This window comes from Electrona antarctica (assembly GCF_951216825.1).
Source record: "Electrona antarctica genome assembly, chromosome: 8".
In the NCBI taxonomy this organism is placed as follows: domain Eukaryota; kingdom Metazoa; phylum Chordata; class Actinopteri; order Myctophiformes; family Myctophidae; genus Electrona; species Electrona antarctica.
Window position 1 is genome coordinate 45,565,089 of NC_136789.1, and position 18,854 is coordinate 45,583,942.

The following is an 18,854-nucleotide window of genomic DNA, read 5'->3' on the forward strand; positions in this document are numbered from 1 at the left end:
CTGTCAATCACAACGACTACTGGCCAATCACAGCAGGGCTTTCCTAGAACTGCGGTTAGATCCGATACAGGCAGAGTGCGTTACTTTCTTTTCAACCAGTTTAAGCTGTATCACGTGACCTACGTAGACTGAGGGGTGGATCTCTTATTCTCTTTATTTCAAATGAAACGACGGTATATATTGCTAAATAGTAAACATGATTTACTATATATGGGTGAGAACCTAAGAAGGTGAGAACTCATTCACTGCAAAATGTGGTTGGTTGGACTTGTTTGGTTAGAAAGCAACCGCACCGTCGGCTAACCCTTTTTTTTTAAATAAACGCACCTATTTCTGCCGGAAGCACCACTAGCGCCTCTTGCGCTTGTGTCGCCAAATTCCAATATGCCTGATATTAGTCTCCGTCTGATATTTGTACGCAGTACGGTCTGTTTCAGATGAAAGGCCGGTGGTGAATTGGTGATACGAGGTTACAGGGCCGGTTCTAGCCTGCCGGCTGCCCCACTGGGGTGGGCAGGACGAATATACAGTATGCCACCGCCCGAAATGCCTAGAAAACTATCATATCAGTTTATCTATCTTCTCCTTCTTTGACCAACAGCACTGATGTATTTTATCTAGCACCGATGGCAAGTTGGCAACGGTTGGTCTAAATTTCTCTAATGCTGCCCGCAGCCCACCTAATCAAAAATGGTACCTGCTACAAATATTTTGTATAGGCCTATTGGCTAAAGAGAAATTTAACCTTTGATTGGGTGGGCAGGGTGAAATGTGTAAAAAAAAGTGTTAAAAAAAAAACTACAACTGCAATATGAGACACTCAAAATATGCAACTAAGGTTTTATTTAACTTTTTATAGCTACAATATAAAAGTTAAATTATATTCGTCATAATTTCTGTTGGTATTTTTACTGGACCTATCCAAGAGACTAAAAGAAAATACTTTCATTACATGTAGAGAAGTGGACATGACAAGAAAAACACAAAATAGGTACACACATTTAATTAGTTAATATTTTTAATTTTCTATAACTTTTCTCCACTATTTCACACACCAAGTGCTTCAAGAACAATAGAGACATCACAAACATCACAAGATTTCAAAACTGCGTTGAATGTTTCCCCCTACAAACCCCAATACTTGCTGGTCCACTAGTTTGCTCTCCTTCAATGGGGGAGGGGGGTGAGACGCACGAGTATCACATAATACCTATACCATCACGCCAACTGAATACTCTGATTGTGTAATAATTCAAAGCTAAATGTTATACTGATAGACACAAGATGTTTCCTCAATTACTAATAGTTAGAAGAGTGGGAAACAAACATTTACGTACGATGAAACTTGGGTGTATAGTGGTTTTGCTGTCTATCTATCCCAACATCTGCTGAAGCTACAACTGTCTCTTGTGCAACCAATGGAGTGTAGAATGCGTTTCACAGTACTACGCCCTCCATACTTGACTTCTCACTGGGCCGCTAAAAAAATCCGTCACTCTGCAAAAAACAACACTTCACACCGTGAACTCTTGGCAGATGCCATCGTATCTTGCCAGAGGTTCATTCTCTGTTCGATGATGATCGTCATGTCACTGATTATCTGTTGGTATCAATGGGTGTTAATACAGTTGTATAGAGTTTCACAGATAAGTTCACAGCTGCAGTCAGACAGAAGCCAAACAACGAGTCACACATCATGCTATTCTGCTCTGCTCTGGAGGGTCGGTGAGAGGGGATTAGGTTAGGCATGGAGTGAATACGGAACAGAACACAAGCTTAAAACTTTATAACTTTTGTGAGATCCCACCTGAACTCTCTACATCAACTGGTTCCGAAATTAAACAATTAAATGTTCAACTTGTCAACCTTGATCATATGTTTTTTTTTCCTTCAAAGCTCAAACTTCTAATTTCATTTGTTCAGCTTAACAGGAACATAGTTCAAAATATATATATTTTAAGAAGACATCTATAACAGTTGTCATAGTAACGCATCAGTGACAACCCTAAAGTACAGTAGACAGCGCAGGCCTGTGACTGACGGGGAAGTGACAGAGTGACAGAGCAGGTAAAACTATTAGTTGGAGGCAGTAGTATGTGGGTGGAAGGTGAGGTGTTTAGTAGGCGTGGTTGGCCACGTAGAGAGACTGTCCAGCAGCAGAGTCACTTCCAGAAGACTCATATTGTCCCAGCGATGCCTGGGAATTTGCCTGGAGGGAAGAGAACAGAGGTCAATATGGGCCACATGCCATAGACAGCCAGAACCCATTAAACAGAACCCATGCCAATGTCCGGCACTGTTTTGCTCATTGTATTGTATCCTAATATGAATACACAATATTCAGAACTATATATAGTTCTCTATATCCGTTATTGAAATGTTTTGTCCAAAAACATCCAATTTTGATGGATGTTTTTCTGTGCAGGTTTTTTACTCTCGTGTATTCTTCAGGAATGCATGATATCTGTATAGATTTAGTTATTATTATTTTCTTTGTATGTACCATTAGAATGCTAGAAATGCTAAGTGACATACATTTTCGAGTATCTGATGTGTCTGATGCAAGTCACCAGAATACCGGTACTTGCAGTCCAAACACGTTTCAGGTTCTCTGCATTCAAAGAGGCATTTATATCATTGTTATGAGGGGTTGACAAGCAATAGGCCTTTCAAGCCATTCTTCGGCCATCAGTGTGTGTGAGTACACTGACCTAAAAGAGGGCACTGTTTTCCTTTTGTTTTGCCAATGGGTTTCCAGATTGACATAACCCGTAGCTATTAGAGTTCTCAATCTCTGCCCGAACCCGACCCGGCCCGACATTTTCGGGTAGGGCCGGGCCCAAAATGCACGATAATTAGTCGGGCCGGGCCGAGCCTCGGGCTCTGTGATTTTCCGTGATTTTTTTTAAAATAATTGTATTATAACAAAAATAACAATTCTGTTGTTTGTGTAATGTAGCCTATTTATTTAATATGAAGAGGGCTGAGCTGGTGAATGTTGGCGATTAACTTTTACAGTTTAGGCGATATACTATATGTGACTGAAGGAGGAGGAGGCGATGATCAGCAGCAGCACAGCGCACCAAAGTGACAGAATAGAACGGTGGTTGTTGAACTTGCTACCGCTGGCTGGCCTCTGGTTTGCCAACCAAATGAGCTGCTTACTGCTCAGCATCAACTGTATAACTTAAGTTAACTTGCCATATGCTTAAATATTTTATAAGACCATCGATTCATCCGCAATAGCTCGTTTTGGAAACGTCGGGGCTTAACGAGACACTGCTGTCTCGTTGAACCCAGCTGGGTGAATAAGCTAAATTGCAGCGCAGCGCGCCTCGTTGTGTGCCCACTGCCCAAAATAAAAGATCTGCAAGCTGTCGACAGACTCGACACGCCATCGAGCGGCATGTTGATGGTTTGTATGTCTGTTCTTTTGGTTAGGCAATGCACATTACGCGTGGTATGTGGGTTTGAGAGGCAATGATTATGTAAACGATGTAACCTAGTAGATTATAGGCAAGTTGACAATTGTCATAATATTGTATAGCTCTGTTCGGGACTGTTGCACAACGGTGAATGATGAAAAAGTTGCACTTTGTTAACGGGACAGTAGCCTATTGGACATAATTAACTGCGTCACTTCAGAGGATCGCTGCTACTTTGATTCAGAAGATGTTTACTCACCCCTGGAAATTGCTGGAAACCATTAGAATGTTGGAAATGGAACAGCCAATTAACGTGAGTTACATAAATCCTTTATTTCGGCGACTAGACTATAGTGCGTTGTGCGTTCTCTGACACGGTCGTCTCAATAATCCACGGCGCCGCGGCCATATAGTGGCATTTTTCTTTTTCCTTTTTTTCTCTTTTTTTCACTCAGGCTTTTTCGGGTTTTCGGGCCTGACATTATGGTAATTGTTAGGGTCGGGCCGGGCCTCGGGCCGACCCAGTTAGGGTAGGGTAGGGCCGGGCCTTAATTTTCAGGCCCGATGAGAACTCTAGTAGCTATATACTTAAGAGTTTCACACTCATTATGTACTAGATTACCAGTTCACATTGAAGTCTTTCTTTTTCACCGAAAGACACCTATAAACCACGTAGACCTCAAAACGTACCTCAGCACGCTTGAGGAACTCCTCGGTGGCTGCCTTCTCATTATCAAGGTCTCCTTTCCAGGCATTGAGGGCAGAGGCCTGCAGGGCACGGCCATAGGAGAAGGTCAGAGCCCAGGGCTTGGCGAGGGGGCAGAGGTTAATGCAGTTCAGGTTCACACTGGCGTCTTCCTCAGACTGGCCTCCTGAGAGGAATGTCACTCCTGCAAAAAGAGACGTGCAAACACAAAGTTCATTTTTTGATAGGATTTTACAGAACAGATTCATCTTTCCATTCAGCTGAAAGTGGCATTCATTTTACCCCCCCATTAATCATCTTTCTTTCTTGTAAGTAGGACTGTCTGCAACTATTGATTTTTACAATAATTTTATTCTATAACTTTTTCGATTTATCACATTACCATGAAGGTTTTTTTTAATGACGACAACACTCTTATCACCCAGGTGTATTTGAAACCATTGAATCAGGGGGCCCAGCGATTTGCAGCTTCAAAGCCCATTTCAAGGTGATGCCATCTTCGTTTGTGCTAGATAGCATAGAATGTAGCCAAAAGACCCCCGAGGGGATCGACAACCAACGGAGGTGTGATTACGCGACAACACAATCTTTGGAATTGGAATCATTGATTTAGATTAACAGTTATTCACGTTTTAAGATTGTTTATCCCATCCATTAAAATGGAGGGGGAACACTTTGGGTGACGTCCCAACCGGAAATGACATCGAATGTTGCCCAACAGGCGCTCCCAGGCTGTAGAGTAATGTTCCGTCTTTTGATTAATCTCCGTCCTGGGTGCTGGGCGTAATTATTTGATAGGACGGAGACCTCTGTTTTGGCCGGCCAGAGTGTTAACCACCTACGCATTATTTTATACTTCATTGCACAACGTTGTCATGCAGAAATAGTGAAAATAGCAGATCTACAGTACAAGCTCACAACATGTTGCTTTGAAAGATTGTGGATCATCCATTTTCATTTTTTTGAAATGTTCTGAATCTTGACATGGCCAAAATAGGAAGTGATTATTAATCGATTATTTTATTAAAGTATAGATACATTTTTATAATTGGTTACGGTAATTTGATTAACTGGTGCAACCCTGCTTGTGAGGATTGTGCATGAAAGTCACACAGACCTGTGACAGCTGGGGGTACGGTACGGCGCAGCGCGGTGACGGTCGCCATGGCGATCTCCTCATTGGAGTACTTGTCGGGGCAGGAGTGTCCGGCAGTGACCATGTTTGGTTTCAGCAGGGTTCCCTCCAGATACACATGGTGGTCTGACAGGGCCTTGTACACAGCAGCTAGGACCTACAAGTTAACGGTGCAATGAGAACATATGAAAAGGTCCTAATCAAATAGTTATTATATACAAGCGTAAAAAACAACAACTGCAACAACATTAACTCCAGTATTGCTCGCTAGGTGGTAGCATAAGCACACCTAAAGGCCTGGACAGAGTCTGTTTGTGCCTTGCGTGGGGAAGTCAAACGCACACAAAAAACGCAAGGTTTTTTTTAGTCCTTACATAGTCCCTGCATGAGTTGCGTCGCTATTGTAGGCTTGTGTCGGTCTATATGTGCAATCAATTATTCGTCCACTAGATGGCAGCTATGACAGATTGGATTGTACAAACTGTAGGCTACTGGTACATGTGACACTTTATTTTTGTTACGAGTTGAGAAGTAGTTATAACTGTATAGAGTGAGTTTTACACTATATCATCATAATTGAAGTATATACCACTGCCTCAGTGCCTCTACAAGCTCACACCGCAACGCCTTGGTGTTCTCCGCTGTATAATTCCACAGAGTTCTCGTCTGAAAACCAGGGCTGGACTGGGTGAAAAATTCAGGGCTAACATTTGGCCCAAAAACATATTAAAGCAAGCCCATGCATTGGGTGGCCCACTGCCCACTGGACATAACGTCAGTCCAGGACTGATAATCACCGACGAGTTTGCAAAGCAGTGCTTCGAACGATGATGTCATGTTGTCCTGTTTAACTTTAACGCGACGTAACTGACGTGACGCAAGGGGAGAAATTTCTCTCACCCTCCGTTGCGTACGTCTTCTTGCGCCGATTACGTTCGACTCTGTATAGCACTTAACCTGTGCCACCCGTCCGCTCTCACTCTACGATCCTTCATTTCCGGGTTATCAGTGAGGTGGGGGCTGTTGTTGTGAGGACATTGATCGTTAGCCGTAAGCTCATACAGCTTAGCTCTCGTTAGAAGCAGTTACATGTCCGCAGCGATGTTCACAAATGAGACAAATGAGTTACGATCGTCGGGATGCACGACAGCTCACCATGGACAGCGCTCAAAGCTTTAGAGACACAAGGCTTTGAAAATCCTGTTATAATGGAGGCTCAATGGAGCTGGATTTAAAAATCCCATAGCTGGTGAGGACGGAGGCTCTCCATAGTACCGGAGCAATACTAAAAGGTAAATGGACGGTCGCCGCTTTCATATATGGAGTATACGGTTGTCTACGAACATGTACGTAGTTAGCACCTTTAGTACCCTAGCCTAGGGCTACGATTATAATCGTAGATAGCAGAGAAAAAGTTAAATGCAATTTGAAAAAGAAAATCAACTAGGTACTCAATGGAGGTTCCTACTTGCCCTGATGAAGACTCCTCTGTGAGTCGAAACATGTTGGCGTTTAACTTTTGTAATAAAGTACCTTGATTTGATAGCTACCCTCTCCTCATTTTCTATACTTTTTTGAGTGCTCGGAACGCCGCCTTTTGTTCAACATTAAATGCAATTTACTTAAATACTATACACAAGTATTTAATTGGGATTTACTTGGGAGTTTAATATTTAATATTTTGTAGAAAATTCTGTTGTATTTCTGGTCAACCACCTGTGGAGGTCTGGTGGTCACCTCAGTTACATAATTGGCTTGTTAAAGGATTCAGCACAGCTCTGATGTCACCGTGTTCTATCTACTGTATATGACCATAAGAATTGTACTGACCTTCTCAGTAACGTACTGACAGCGCTTCAGGTCATGCTCTCCGTCAGGAAGAATCTCAGGCTCCACAATAGGAACAATACCATTCTGGAACACATGAAAACATCTGTTTTTATTATTAGTGTTTATATTAGTACTAGAATGATTCCATTTTGATTTGTACTTGTACTAGTAGTATAAGACCCCTTGTGTTCAGTATGTAAAGCATACTGAACACTGAAAAAAAAGAAACAATGACCTGTTGGCAGATGCTAGCGTAGCGGGCAAGTACATTAGCGTTCTCCATGATGGCCAGCTCAGATGGTGTGGTGTCTGAGATTTTCAACACAGAGCGCCACTTCGCAAAGTCTGCACCATCCCTCTTATACTGGGCACAACGCTCAGACAGACCATCTAGACCTGAACATGCAGAGTAGATGAAGAAGAAGATGAGAATGAGAATCAATAGAACTATAAGCATGCACCATGTACAGTACACTCTCATAACAGTACAAACATGACGTGGTATTTTGATTTACACGTAGGCAAAGTATGACTTAAAATGACAAAGACGGACTATTCTATATATTCTATAACAAAAGTAACATAAGAAGAGAGATTAGGCATGGGATAATGTGTAGATTAATGCATACTAATACATTTCTCATCCAAATACAGCCCATGCCAATTTTCTTGTTTATTTATGGTAGTGTTTGACTGCATAGGACTTAATTTCATACCCTGGGTGGTTGTCTCGCCATTTGTTCCTGCCAGGGGCACAACACCTTTGTCCACCTGCCAAGAGGCAAACAAATATAATACATTTAGATCATCCCTAAGCATTTAATAGTTATCAATAATGTTGTGTTTAACATGCTCTTCACTATCCATAAAAGTCCTCCTGGCCCAGGATCCAGCCGGTGCCTCTCCTTCATTCTCAGGTTTTACTATCTAAAGAAAATAAACGGCTCCCTCTCTGTTATGAGGGGGAAAAACACATAGTGGCAGCCTGAATTATTCTCAAAACGGATGACACAAGCCCGCACTTGTTTCCACTCGAATAACAGAATATGACCTTCCTATTCCTGTGACGTAATACATGTTCTAAAGCTTAGCTTATCCTCTTCACCTCTCTTGATACCTACAGAAATGTCAGTTTGTAGTGTGTACGCATGACTAGGTGTGTCTAAACACAACACAGAGACACAGCTAGTATGTTTTCATAAACATAGTGGCAGCCGGTCTTGTTTCAACTGCAGATCAAGTCAAGGCTATTGTTTACTTTAAAAGCTTGGCAGTACAACAGCGACCTACTAAGAGGAATCTCAGAGTAAAACCATCACCCTTTCCTTTTCAAATAGTATACATTTTGGCTACGCTGACTGACAGCTCTAAAAGCACTGAAAAACACTTGACATACCCCACCCCCCCCTGCTCAAAAAGAAGCACTGAAAGAATGAAGGGGTGCTAGTGAACGCACCTTGATGCCCACGACAATTCCACGGTCTTTGATGAGCTGGGCGAAGGACGTGCCGTCGTCTGTGTTCTGGTACAGGGTTTCGTGGAAGAAGATGACGCCGCCAATACAGTTGTCCATGCGCTCATCGGCTGTGAACAGGAGCTGGCGGTAGCGTCGCCTGTTCTCCTCTGTGTTCTCCACCCCGATGGGGTTCAAACGCTTCGCCATGCTGCCTGTAGACACACAGACAGACACACAAATAATGACTAGGCAAATGGAAGATACACACAGTTTAATTTTCTCCATCATTATTAGCCATGTGCAACCTTAAGCTTTGCTCACACTACAATCAGGGTGATTTGTGGTCAGAAACAACCCTCCCAAGTATCAGGGGGGTTCAAAGATCCAATCTTACTCACAGGACGGTCGGGCCGCCCCGAGAATGTTCAAACCCGTTGGATATTTATCTGGATCGCTACTGGCCAAGAAAGATAAATCTAAAAGCAGTGATCCGTTGGACAGCTGAGGCTTGTAGATATGTGGGAAGAACACCGTCTAGAATGTGTGTTCACAGATAAATCCCAACTATTTGTCACCACTGCCAATTAAACAGTCTCTGTTCTAGTCAGCTACTGCTGCTGCTGCTTCCGCATGTGATGAAATGACGCACAGTGCTGCATAGTGTGTGGCGTCCCATTATTTTTGAAATCTTGTATTGTGCGTATTTGACATTATGATCCGGTAGTGATCCTACCAGATTTTGAAATGTTTAAAACATTAAAAGCCAGGCGTTTCTACGGGCACCCTTTTACCTGTGCCAGGCAAAAACTACAAATCGCGGGTCCTGTGACGCAGCTCTTGAACCCATAGAGTATATAAAAGGATAGAGACTGATCTGGCGCGAAGCTCCGCCCCCCCAGCTATTCATGTCAGTGGAAGTTGCTCAGTGGCGTTTTGAAGCACCCGGAAGACTGCCGGAAGTACCGTCTGAGAACGTCTACTTCCACATTTGACCACCAAATTTTGGTGGTCAAATGCGGAAGTGCAACCGAGCGCTCAATGTTAAAGCCCAGCTGCACGGGATTTCCCGGTCATGAATCCACGGGTCCGCCTGTAGTCCCTCCTCCTACCACTAGGGAGGAGAGCTTCAACGTTGAATAGCCTCACTGGCCCCTTGCTTGAACCGGAAGTATTAGCCACATCCTGGTCTGTTGCTCAATCCGGCCCTAAAACTAGCATGAAAGACGCTAACATGCTAACCGGAGCAACGCGCAAGGTGATTTGGGGGATTTGGAAAACCACCCAGTCCGCCCCGGTAACAAAATGTGCACATGCACGCTCTACAGTGGGGGGAAGTGCAACAGGCCAACAGCATGTGCACCAAGGCCCACCCCCACTCGATCATGATTGGAGGAAGGCCCCTCTCATCCTGATTGGATGAAGGCTTTGCCACCCGCCACCAAAACTGAAACTAGGGTTTTTTGACCCCAGGGGCTCGCTGGGGACAGGGAGGAACTCCTTATATGGTCAGCACACTCTATAGTAGGGAGGATTATCCAGAAAAAAAGGAAAAATAAGTGATATTTGAATTAAGTCAAATCACTGAATGTACTTAAACAAACATGCATGGGCACTGGCGTAGGGTCAGGGTCAGTTTAGATCTGGCCCAGTCTAACTTCGAAGAGGTTAAAGAAAAACAAGAAAGATAGCCTACTTTGGCAGCCCTTGTGCATGCAAATGTCTGTTTAGTAGCAAACTACAGCATGCAAGCTGCCTTTGTTTTAAATCGTCTCCCATTAGCATGTTGGCAAGCCCCCCCCCCCCCCCACCCGCGATGCTAATTTGCCCAGTCAATCATTTGATCCACGCTACGCGCCTGTACACACGGGAATGGCATTGAAGTGGTTTCTCAATCGAATTTGAACGTGTATGGCTCGAAATGTGTTAAAATGTTTCAAGCCAGCTGAAGTGTTTATTATATTTAAAAATCTTTAGACATTCAGACTCACATAAGTCTTACAAGTATGTTGACTACAGAGACCATGTTTCTATTCTAATCATTATATCATGATCAATATCCAATGGTCTTATTTACATTTTAGATGTACAGACATGCATGCAAACACATGCACACACACTCACAAGCACACGCACACGCTCATACCGGTGGACTCATCCGCTGCCAGGATGCCTTTGCCAGGGGCGACTATCCTCTCAGCGATGTCCTGCAGCTCCTTCTTCTGCTCAGGAGTAAATGCGGGAAACTGGTGTGTCATGGTGGCTGCGCGTTGCTGAGCGGAGGCTGAGAAATAAAAACAAACAGAGAGACATTACTTTGCTTAACGGTTTGTAGACCTGTACAGTATCGTAGCATTCAATATCTGGGTGGTTGGAGGCGCCCACCACGTGGATAAGCCGAGGTAGGGAGGGTATCTGTGGTTGCACTAGCAACACCTACAGGTTGGTTGGGGAACTTGTCCAGCAGGGAGTGGAGCTACAGTAGGAAGGATAGCATGTTCCTCAACATGCGTTATGCACTCCCGGGGAAAATCTTCACTGTCATTTGAAAAGAAGTGGCTGGCGACGTCATGTGTATTGGAGGAGATGCAAGGTTGTATACACCCGCCCCAAGTGTGACAGGGGCTATATACATAAAAAAGAAAAACAGTTGCCCAGCATTTCACCAGCCCTTTACCTAATGATGCTGATGAAGGTCACAGACTAAATGTGTCCATTTTCAAAATAAAGATGTTCTATAATACGGCAAGTGTGTACTAAATATTTTCCCCAATATTCTTCCAATTTAGTAATTGTTGAAGTTGTTTACACAGTAGTGTACTATGGTCCCTGTTGTCCTGGGGAGAGCAGGAAACACATGCTCCTTGTCGCCTGACTGTGAGGAGTTTAACAGAGAGAGTGACATGTTCAGTATTGGAGGATCACGCCATCTCCCCCAGTTCCACTGCCCTGCTGAACATACATCCTGTCCCGTCCAGTAGGACAGTCAATCTCTGCAGGCTTCCCCCTGTGAAAACTGTGTGTCCATTGAAGCGCCCGGCCCCGGCCAATAATTAAACCCGGGTGTTTGCGGTGCAGGCTGTGCAGATATTTTTGCACAGGTTTTTTTTTCTTCTTCAAATGCAAAAGAACTTTACCCAATATTTTTTTCAAGTCTTACTAAATTCAGCTTAAGGTGGCAATTACGAAAACAATATGCAAAGGCCTCCATGGTGTGAGCAATTTGCCTCAAATAACAATTAGGATTTTACTGTGTACAAGAACCTTTCTTCACAGGAGGTCAGCTGCAATGAGAGCGGTCTTTGTGATGTCATGTGTTTGGTGGCAGTAACAAACATCATGCTGACATGCACACAAGCTCCCAACCAGCTTACATTCTTCCTCTCTTCACTCTGCCGTACATAAGCAGTTGCGTACCCACTACCCAGACAGTTGGTTGGTTCACTGATGCACACCGTTTCTGGGTAGAGAGGCCAACATAATTACACGTGCCAGCACACGCACAGTTTGTAAATTTCCATTCCAAAACATTCTTCAAATTCATGTCTCCCACTTGAGCCTTGCCAACATACAAGTCTTGGCACTACAATTTGCATCTCTCCCAATGAGTGCAAAGAAAGACTGTCACTCTGATCAGCCAACACCATACTACTGTAAATATTGTAAGCTACTCTTCAACACTTAATAGTGTAATGTAAAATGTAAAATAACCTCCCCACTCAATCACACAATTTAACGGTTAGGCCGCCAGCAAAATTGTGATATAATTCACGCCAGCATTCTTCCCTGTTCAACTCTTATTTTGAAGAGCCAAATGATCTTTAGGGTGTGTGACGATGCAAGATCACTTCCTTGTTTACCGCTAGGAACAATAAAGAAGGAATAGGCCTACTCACGGGATCTATGGCAATGGTACTCTAAACGTTAATAGTCCTTTGCCAGACCAGACAGACAGACAACGCACAGCCACACACTATCACAGAACCTAATCTGTCATAGCCTGGCATAGGCTGTCCATGTCGTCAGCTCGTTATCGTGTGCCTTGAAGAACTCATCGCAGTCCGTCAACACAACTCTAACTCAAATCTCAGTCGCTCCACTGCCTCCTCTGACAACTGGTGATAGCTGACTGGTAGTCTCGGAAACCCAAGCGTGCTGACTGGTAGATAGGTTGGACTGTAGTTCTAGTTCACTCCCACTCCTACTCTCCTAGACCAGGAAATGTGTCACGTTCCCCCAGGCTTTCATTTTTTTGAGCCGAACGCGAACGAAAATAAAAACCTGGGTACAGAGGCTAGCTTCACCCTTATGTTGACCATCCTCGCTCAGTGTCCCTATCAGATTAGATCATAGAAAAACACTCTACAATATTAATCAGTAGGACTGTCACTATTATAACATAATTATTTGAGATAATCGCAACAATTCTGCATAATCATGTCCATACATTTCCCAGAAAAACCAAAAAAAACAGCGAACATTTCTACTATTCTCCAAAACCAAAGAATAGAAGGCCTAAGAAGTAAGAACAGACATTTGTATTCATATGTTCCAATATTCAATTCCAAAAACAAAATTAAATCATTAACCATAATTATGACAATTAATCCTCAAGTAAAATGTCACAGTCATGACAGGCCTAGACATGAGTACAGTATTTATCTAACTACGACTGTTAAGCAGATCAGGCCGCCAGAGTGATGTTTTCGTTGTAACCAAAACATCAACTTTGGTCGGTACCCAGGATGGCCGTGTGAATGTACGGGCGAGAGGTTTGTTTTGTTCACGTTTCTCCCTAACAAGGCTGTGTGGCTATGCCCTGTCACTCTGTATTCTCTCGGTTAATCCCAGCTTACCGCCACAAGATAACAACCTTCACAACACACACATGCACGCACGCACGTCGCACGCACACACAGGACAAAAGCTAGAACAAACAAAAGAGTGCTCACTGCTACCATGTCAAAAAGAACGTGGTGATATTATTACAGGCCTACTGTACATGGAGTTTGTCAGTACAGACTACAGACCTTTTCCTCACAAGGGAACAGGCAAGAACAGGGACATAGTAGGTCTTTAGTGAATGGGGTAAGTGATTTACATTTGATATAGGATGATCAGAGCAAGCCAACAAACAACATGGTGCCCAGAACGAGTCCTTCTAAGGCAGGCTCTGCCCAAACTCCGCCCATTTCTCTTTCCCTATTGCTCAAGCATGACAGCAGTCACAGCACGCGTGACACTATTATCATTGCAATAGTGTTTTGCAAGTTATGCTACAGGAACCAAACCGTATGGCCATGTGTTATTTACGCTACCAGTTGACTCTGGTTCCAAATGTGGTTGGTTGGTATACTGTCTGCAAACTATTGCAAATATTGCAAAAACATTTGCATATATATAAATTAGTAAGTATGCATATATATTATCTTAATTGGCATTTAATTGCATTTTTAAAAAAATGAAAGAAAAAAAGGGTAGGTGAGTTGTGTCAGAGCCACTGCAACATGTTACATGTTTACACTCTGTCGCAGTCTTTCAGGTCCACTGACCAGCTGCAACTTGTGATCCTAATCCTAAAAACACAATTAAAATGATATGGTGGAAAGTAACGAAGTACAGTCATTTACTAGTACTGTACTTAAGTACAATTTTGCATGACACCATTGTTCGTCAAAGTAGAAACCTTTTTCATTTATGTTTGTTTAAAATTCAATGAAAAGCAAATGGGGAAAATATAAATAATGCTTAAGTCATTGGTTAACAGATTTCTTGATATATAAAATACAAAAATGCGCTTCTAAAATATTTCGATAAAGTAAGCGATAGAATAATCACTAAGAAAACAATTATTAGTTGCAGCGCACACACACACACACACACACACACACACACACACACACACACACACACACACACACACACACACACACACACACACACACACACACACACACACACACACACACACACACACACACACACACACACACACACACACACACACACACACACACACACACACACACACACACACACACACACACACACACACACACACACACACACACACACACACACACACACACACACACCAAGGGGTTCTGAACGGCATTGTAGACTGCAGTTTGGCATTCCCATCACGGAAACTGAGACTAAAAGCGCACAAAGAAAACTTGGAGGCTGTGAGGCCCAATGCTATTCATGTATCAATCCTGTGTAACCTAATCAACCTGCAAAGAGACTTGGCAGCATCACAAGTACTTTGAAGCTGCATTCAGAAAGCATCAGAGTGACCTTCTCAAAGATAACCTTTGTCTCAATAAAGGATGAACTGTACTTTACATGCCAAGTTGCCCCATGAATCAGCATAAATTGCACTTGGTGGAGACCTTCCAAGCTGTAACAAAGGTCATCATTTAAAATCAACGAGAACAAGCAAGATGGTGATCACTGCTCTGAACATGGTGGAGGGAATCCCACAGCCACATCCATCTGCGTCATCATGGATAAAATACCATTTCATCCATGATCAGTGGAACAGCTTGATGTGTATGATTTTGTAGCCACAACTGTCAAGGCTGAGACAGATTATAAGGAGTTAGGGACATGGCATTTGCATAACATGCTTTTGTCCGGGCAATGCAGCACATACTTAATTGAAAATAATGTATTTTCTTGAAGTCTGTCCTTCCTTGGACAAAGTATAAATTGGGCTTGGCAGTGTTTATTCCAGAGATGAGGCAGTCTTTGTATGCCAACACATAACAGAACTCCTCTGGGATTTGGATAAACAGACTTTGCTTCAATGATGCATAACTGGATGTCTCCTTGTTCCTACCATGCTGCATAGTAGCAATCGTACTGTAGAGTCGACAAAACAAGAAAACATGTTTCTGCACTGCGACATGACGAGGCGACAGCCAACTCCCCACGGCATCATGCAGTCACCTCAACATGCGCACATACAGTACACTCCCTGACTTCACGAGAGCTTTGATGTATTATTATTATTACGTCTTACCTCAAGACACTTATTGCCAAACATTGTCACTAATTCAACAATCATTGTCATAACACTCAGATTATGTAATGTCACATAAGAGACAAGATGCCATGATGACAAATTTGCCATTACATTTACATTGGATCATAAAAAAAAATCACACCCGTGTGAACTGAGTGGTGCAAGGTCTTATGATCAGCTGTGATCTGACGTAATGTCAGGGACCATAGTAACCATGCTCATTTTTTTGGTACGAACACGGGTACAAAGCCAGTTGTTGGAGTGGTTTGCACCACTCAAAAATGCCTGAGCTATCATTCTGACTTAAAATATTTACATTCCTTTTATTATGGGTGGGTCTAGTCTAACAGTCAAAATGATCTATGGAAAACCTTTGCTTAGCATGATGAAACACGTTTGCAGTGCCTTGTTTTGCTTGCATTCATCTAGTGGGCCTATATTTAAGTGTTTAAATGTTATTATATGAAATGATTTCTATCGCAGCTAGAGTACAGTACACAGTTTGCATAGTCTGCAACTCTGCAGTGCCCTGCCCCTGCCCCTCTGTAGGCCATGGCATGTAGACGTGCTGGAGATGCACGCACACAGAGACCAGCTGGTTCCAGGTGCGGTAGGTTTCTATTTGGAGGCCTTTATCCACAGAATGAGCTAAGAGGATCACCTTGCTTTCCACCAGCACCACCGCGGCCTGTTCCAGGAGCCAATGCCACCAGTCACCCTCACCCATCAGTCTAGGGCCGCATTAGGTCAGGTGTACGTGCTCTATGATGACACCTCATTCACACCCACACACTACCACCAGTACCTGCCTGCGTGCCTGGCTTAAAATACAACATGGCGGGGGGACACATAGTCGCTTGTCTACTTCGTACTCGTAGTACGACTGTGGCTGATCCACAACAAGCTAACAATGTCAATGCATCGCGATCGGCAAGTGACAACCTAGTAGCCTAGTGGCTAGTGCGATGGAGCATTTCAATTAAGCTGTTAAGTCAACAGCGATAACCAGCCGAATGATGGGACTTATCATCAGCGGAAGTGACAAATGACTCGAAATGAGTAATGACCGTGTATGCGTGCGACTGCATTCACTGCAACTACATTTACAACGCAACAGGCTGCAGTGCATCGTGTTTATTTATTTGTCGCATTTGATGATGGTCATATTGACAACACTGTCGCGTAAGCCGTATTTACATGAACGTTATCAAGCTGGAGCCTGGCGAGATGCGCAGAGCGTAAATTACTAATGATTAATTTAGCTAATGAGGAGCGACATTACAACATACAGTTAGATGTGTGTAGCATCATTTATCACCACTATCCAGAAAACAAACTAAATTGTTTTGAATCTATATTTAGGTGTAGGCTATATTACCTGATGCTGGGTGCAGGTGTACAGTAGAGAGGAATCAGAGGATGGATGTTGCTGTTCAGTCGGGTGGTTCAACACTGCAACGCAACGTGACTCTGTACGCTCTGTACTAAAGACACAGCCAGGGGGCGGGGACGAGCATCACTACGTCATCCTGAATGAATATTGACTGCTGCGCATGCTCTCATTGCTCTGGAGACACACCCAGCCCCAGCATCATGAGCATCAGCATGATGTTGCATCTTTGACGAAATGGATTAACCGTTTGAACCTTGTGTATTTATATAACTCTATGGTTTGAACCGCAGCATCCATATTCTGAGCAGAGCATTAACCAAAAATACTCTACTTACAAGCTCACAAGTCACAACACTTTGTGAGCTTGTAGACCGGCTATATTGTTGGCAAAGAGACTTGGGGCTCCATCTTCTTATGCCATGCTTTATCCTCAAGTAATAAATATTTTCCGTGAATTACACATTTAGGAGCTTCCACTATGCATAAACGTTATCTTGCGGCCACACAAGATAATGTGTGTAGATGGAAAAAGAGGTCCAAGTAGGCCTACAGAGCCTACTCAGGTCCAGTTTACTAAATCTAGAGGGTTTAAGTGATTAAGAAGAGAAAGAAAAACCCAAATCATTTTCAATCGTACTAATACAGTCACTCGCACGCACGCACAGTGAAACACGCAGAGCCAGCCAAAAGATGCACAGATGTTTTACCCCCAATGTATCAACAGTTGCGTATTTTAATCTGAGCCACAGGTACTTACAAAAATACAGAATAGAACATCTGTACAACAATACATTATTGCATTGAATAGCATCACAGGTTATGATGCAGGGCTACCACCATTGCATCCAAAATATTTATATAAATCTTATAAATGGGATTTCGATCTTATAAACAAGCATATTTGTGACAAAAAGTCAGATAAAGGATTACATAATTTGAGGCATTCTGGGCACACATTGGGACAGTAATATACATTGTAATTTGTTACTCAGGCAAGTGCACAGAGGTGCGGGTAGTAGGGTACAGGTTGGTTTCACAGTCCATTCTGAATCTGAGTGGAGCGAGACTGGATGGCTGGTCATACAAGACTAGGATCACAGTAGCCTTTGACTTCAGACCTGACTTCCAAGTCTGCTAAGAAACATGTTATGTTTGAATGATTTTTCAGTTGTCATGTTATGTAATGATTACATAGACATTTCATAGAAATATCAGGTGACTCCTGTCATATTATGACTTTGACAAAGTGGAAATCTGTGCAGGGCTTGTGTTAAGATTATATACAGCATCAAAGAATGACAGCATGAGCAACCTTAACCTGATGCTTGAATTACTTAATTCAAATGTTAACCAATATCATAATTTTAACAATAAAAACATTGACTGGGGAAATTAAAATGAGGAAAGATTACATGACTTACATGAATACATGAATAATTGCTCCAAAAGTTAAAAATCAGCTGCAACTTAAAATTTCGCAACTACACTGGCCATAAAGTCGATCATAGAATTAAAAGGAACAATGTCTTTGTTTAATGTCTTAGGATGAATTTACAGTACTACTAGCCTCCAGTGATTTGCTAACAGGGTGATCAAGTTTGTGCAAGACATGGAAAATTGTGTAGTACAGTCTTTCCTGCTTGAATGACAGTAAACTTGAATACATAAACGCTTGAATAAATGTGAATGAGTGAGTGTGAAGTGACCAGTTAATCAGTTAATCAATTTAGAAGAAATAAATTGTGCACAGCATACCATAAAAACAACACACTTAAGGTGGCCTTACACTAGCCGATTTTTTTCAATCTGAAATCTGATAGTACCACACACTACAGGATAATCGGAGCGGGGCAGAGCAAATATCAAACATTCTTGCTGTTGATTG

General features: G+C 42.8%; 1 protein-coding gene across 2 annotated transcripts; it reads right to left on the bottom strand.

The window, feature by feature from the left end:
• Positions 1–1,000: 1,000 nt before the first annotated feature.
• On the bottom strand, positions 1,001–17,111 carry aldocb (aldolase C, fructose-bisphosphate, b). 2 transcript variants are annotated; one of them, XM_079507121.1, is made up of 9 exons: positions 16,955–17,111; positions 10,696–10,833; positions 8,553–8,764; positions 7,813–7,867; positions 7,332–7,492; positions 7,097–7,180; positions 5,249–5,423; positions 4,116–4,315; positions 1,001–2,209 (listed from the first exon to the last, which is right to left on the bottom strand). In XM_079507121.1, exons 2-9 carry the CDS (start codon positions 10,805–10,807, stop codon positions 2,117–2,119), a joined length of 1,092 nt encoding a protein of 363 aa, XP_079363247.1. In that variant the 5' UTR covers positions 10,808–10,833; positions 16,955–17,111; the 3' UTR covers positions 1,001–2,116. The 2 variants fall into 2 exon arrangements, with proteins under 2 accessions (XP_079363247.1, XP_079363248.1); XM_079507122.1 differs by lacking the exon at positions 16,955–17,111 and adding an exon at positions 12,446–12,589.
• Positions 17,112–18,854: the final 1,743 nt, after the last annotated feature.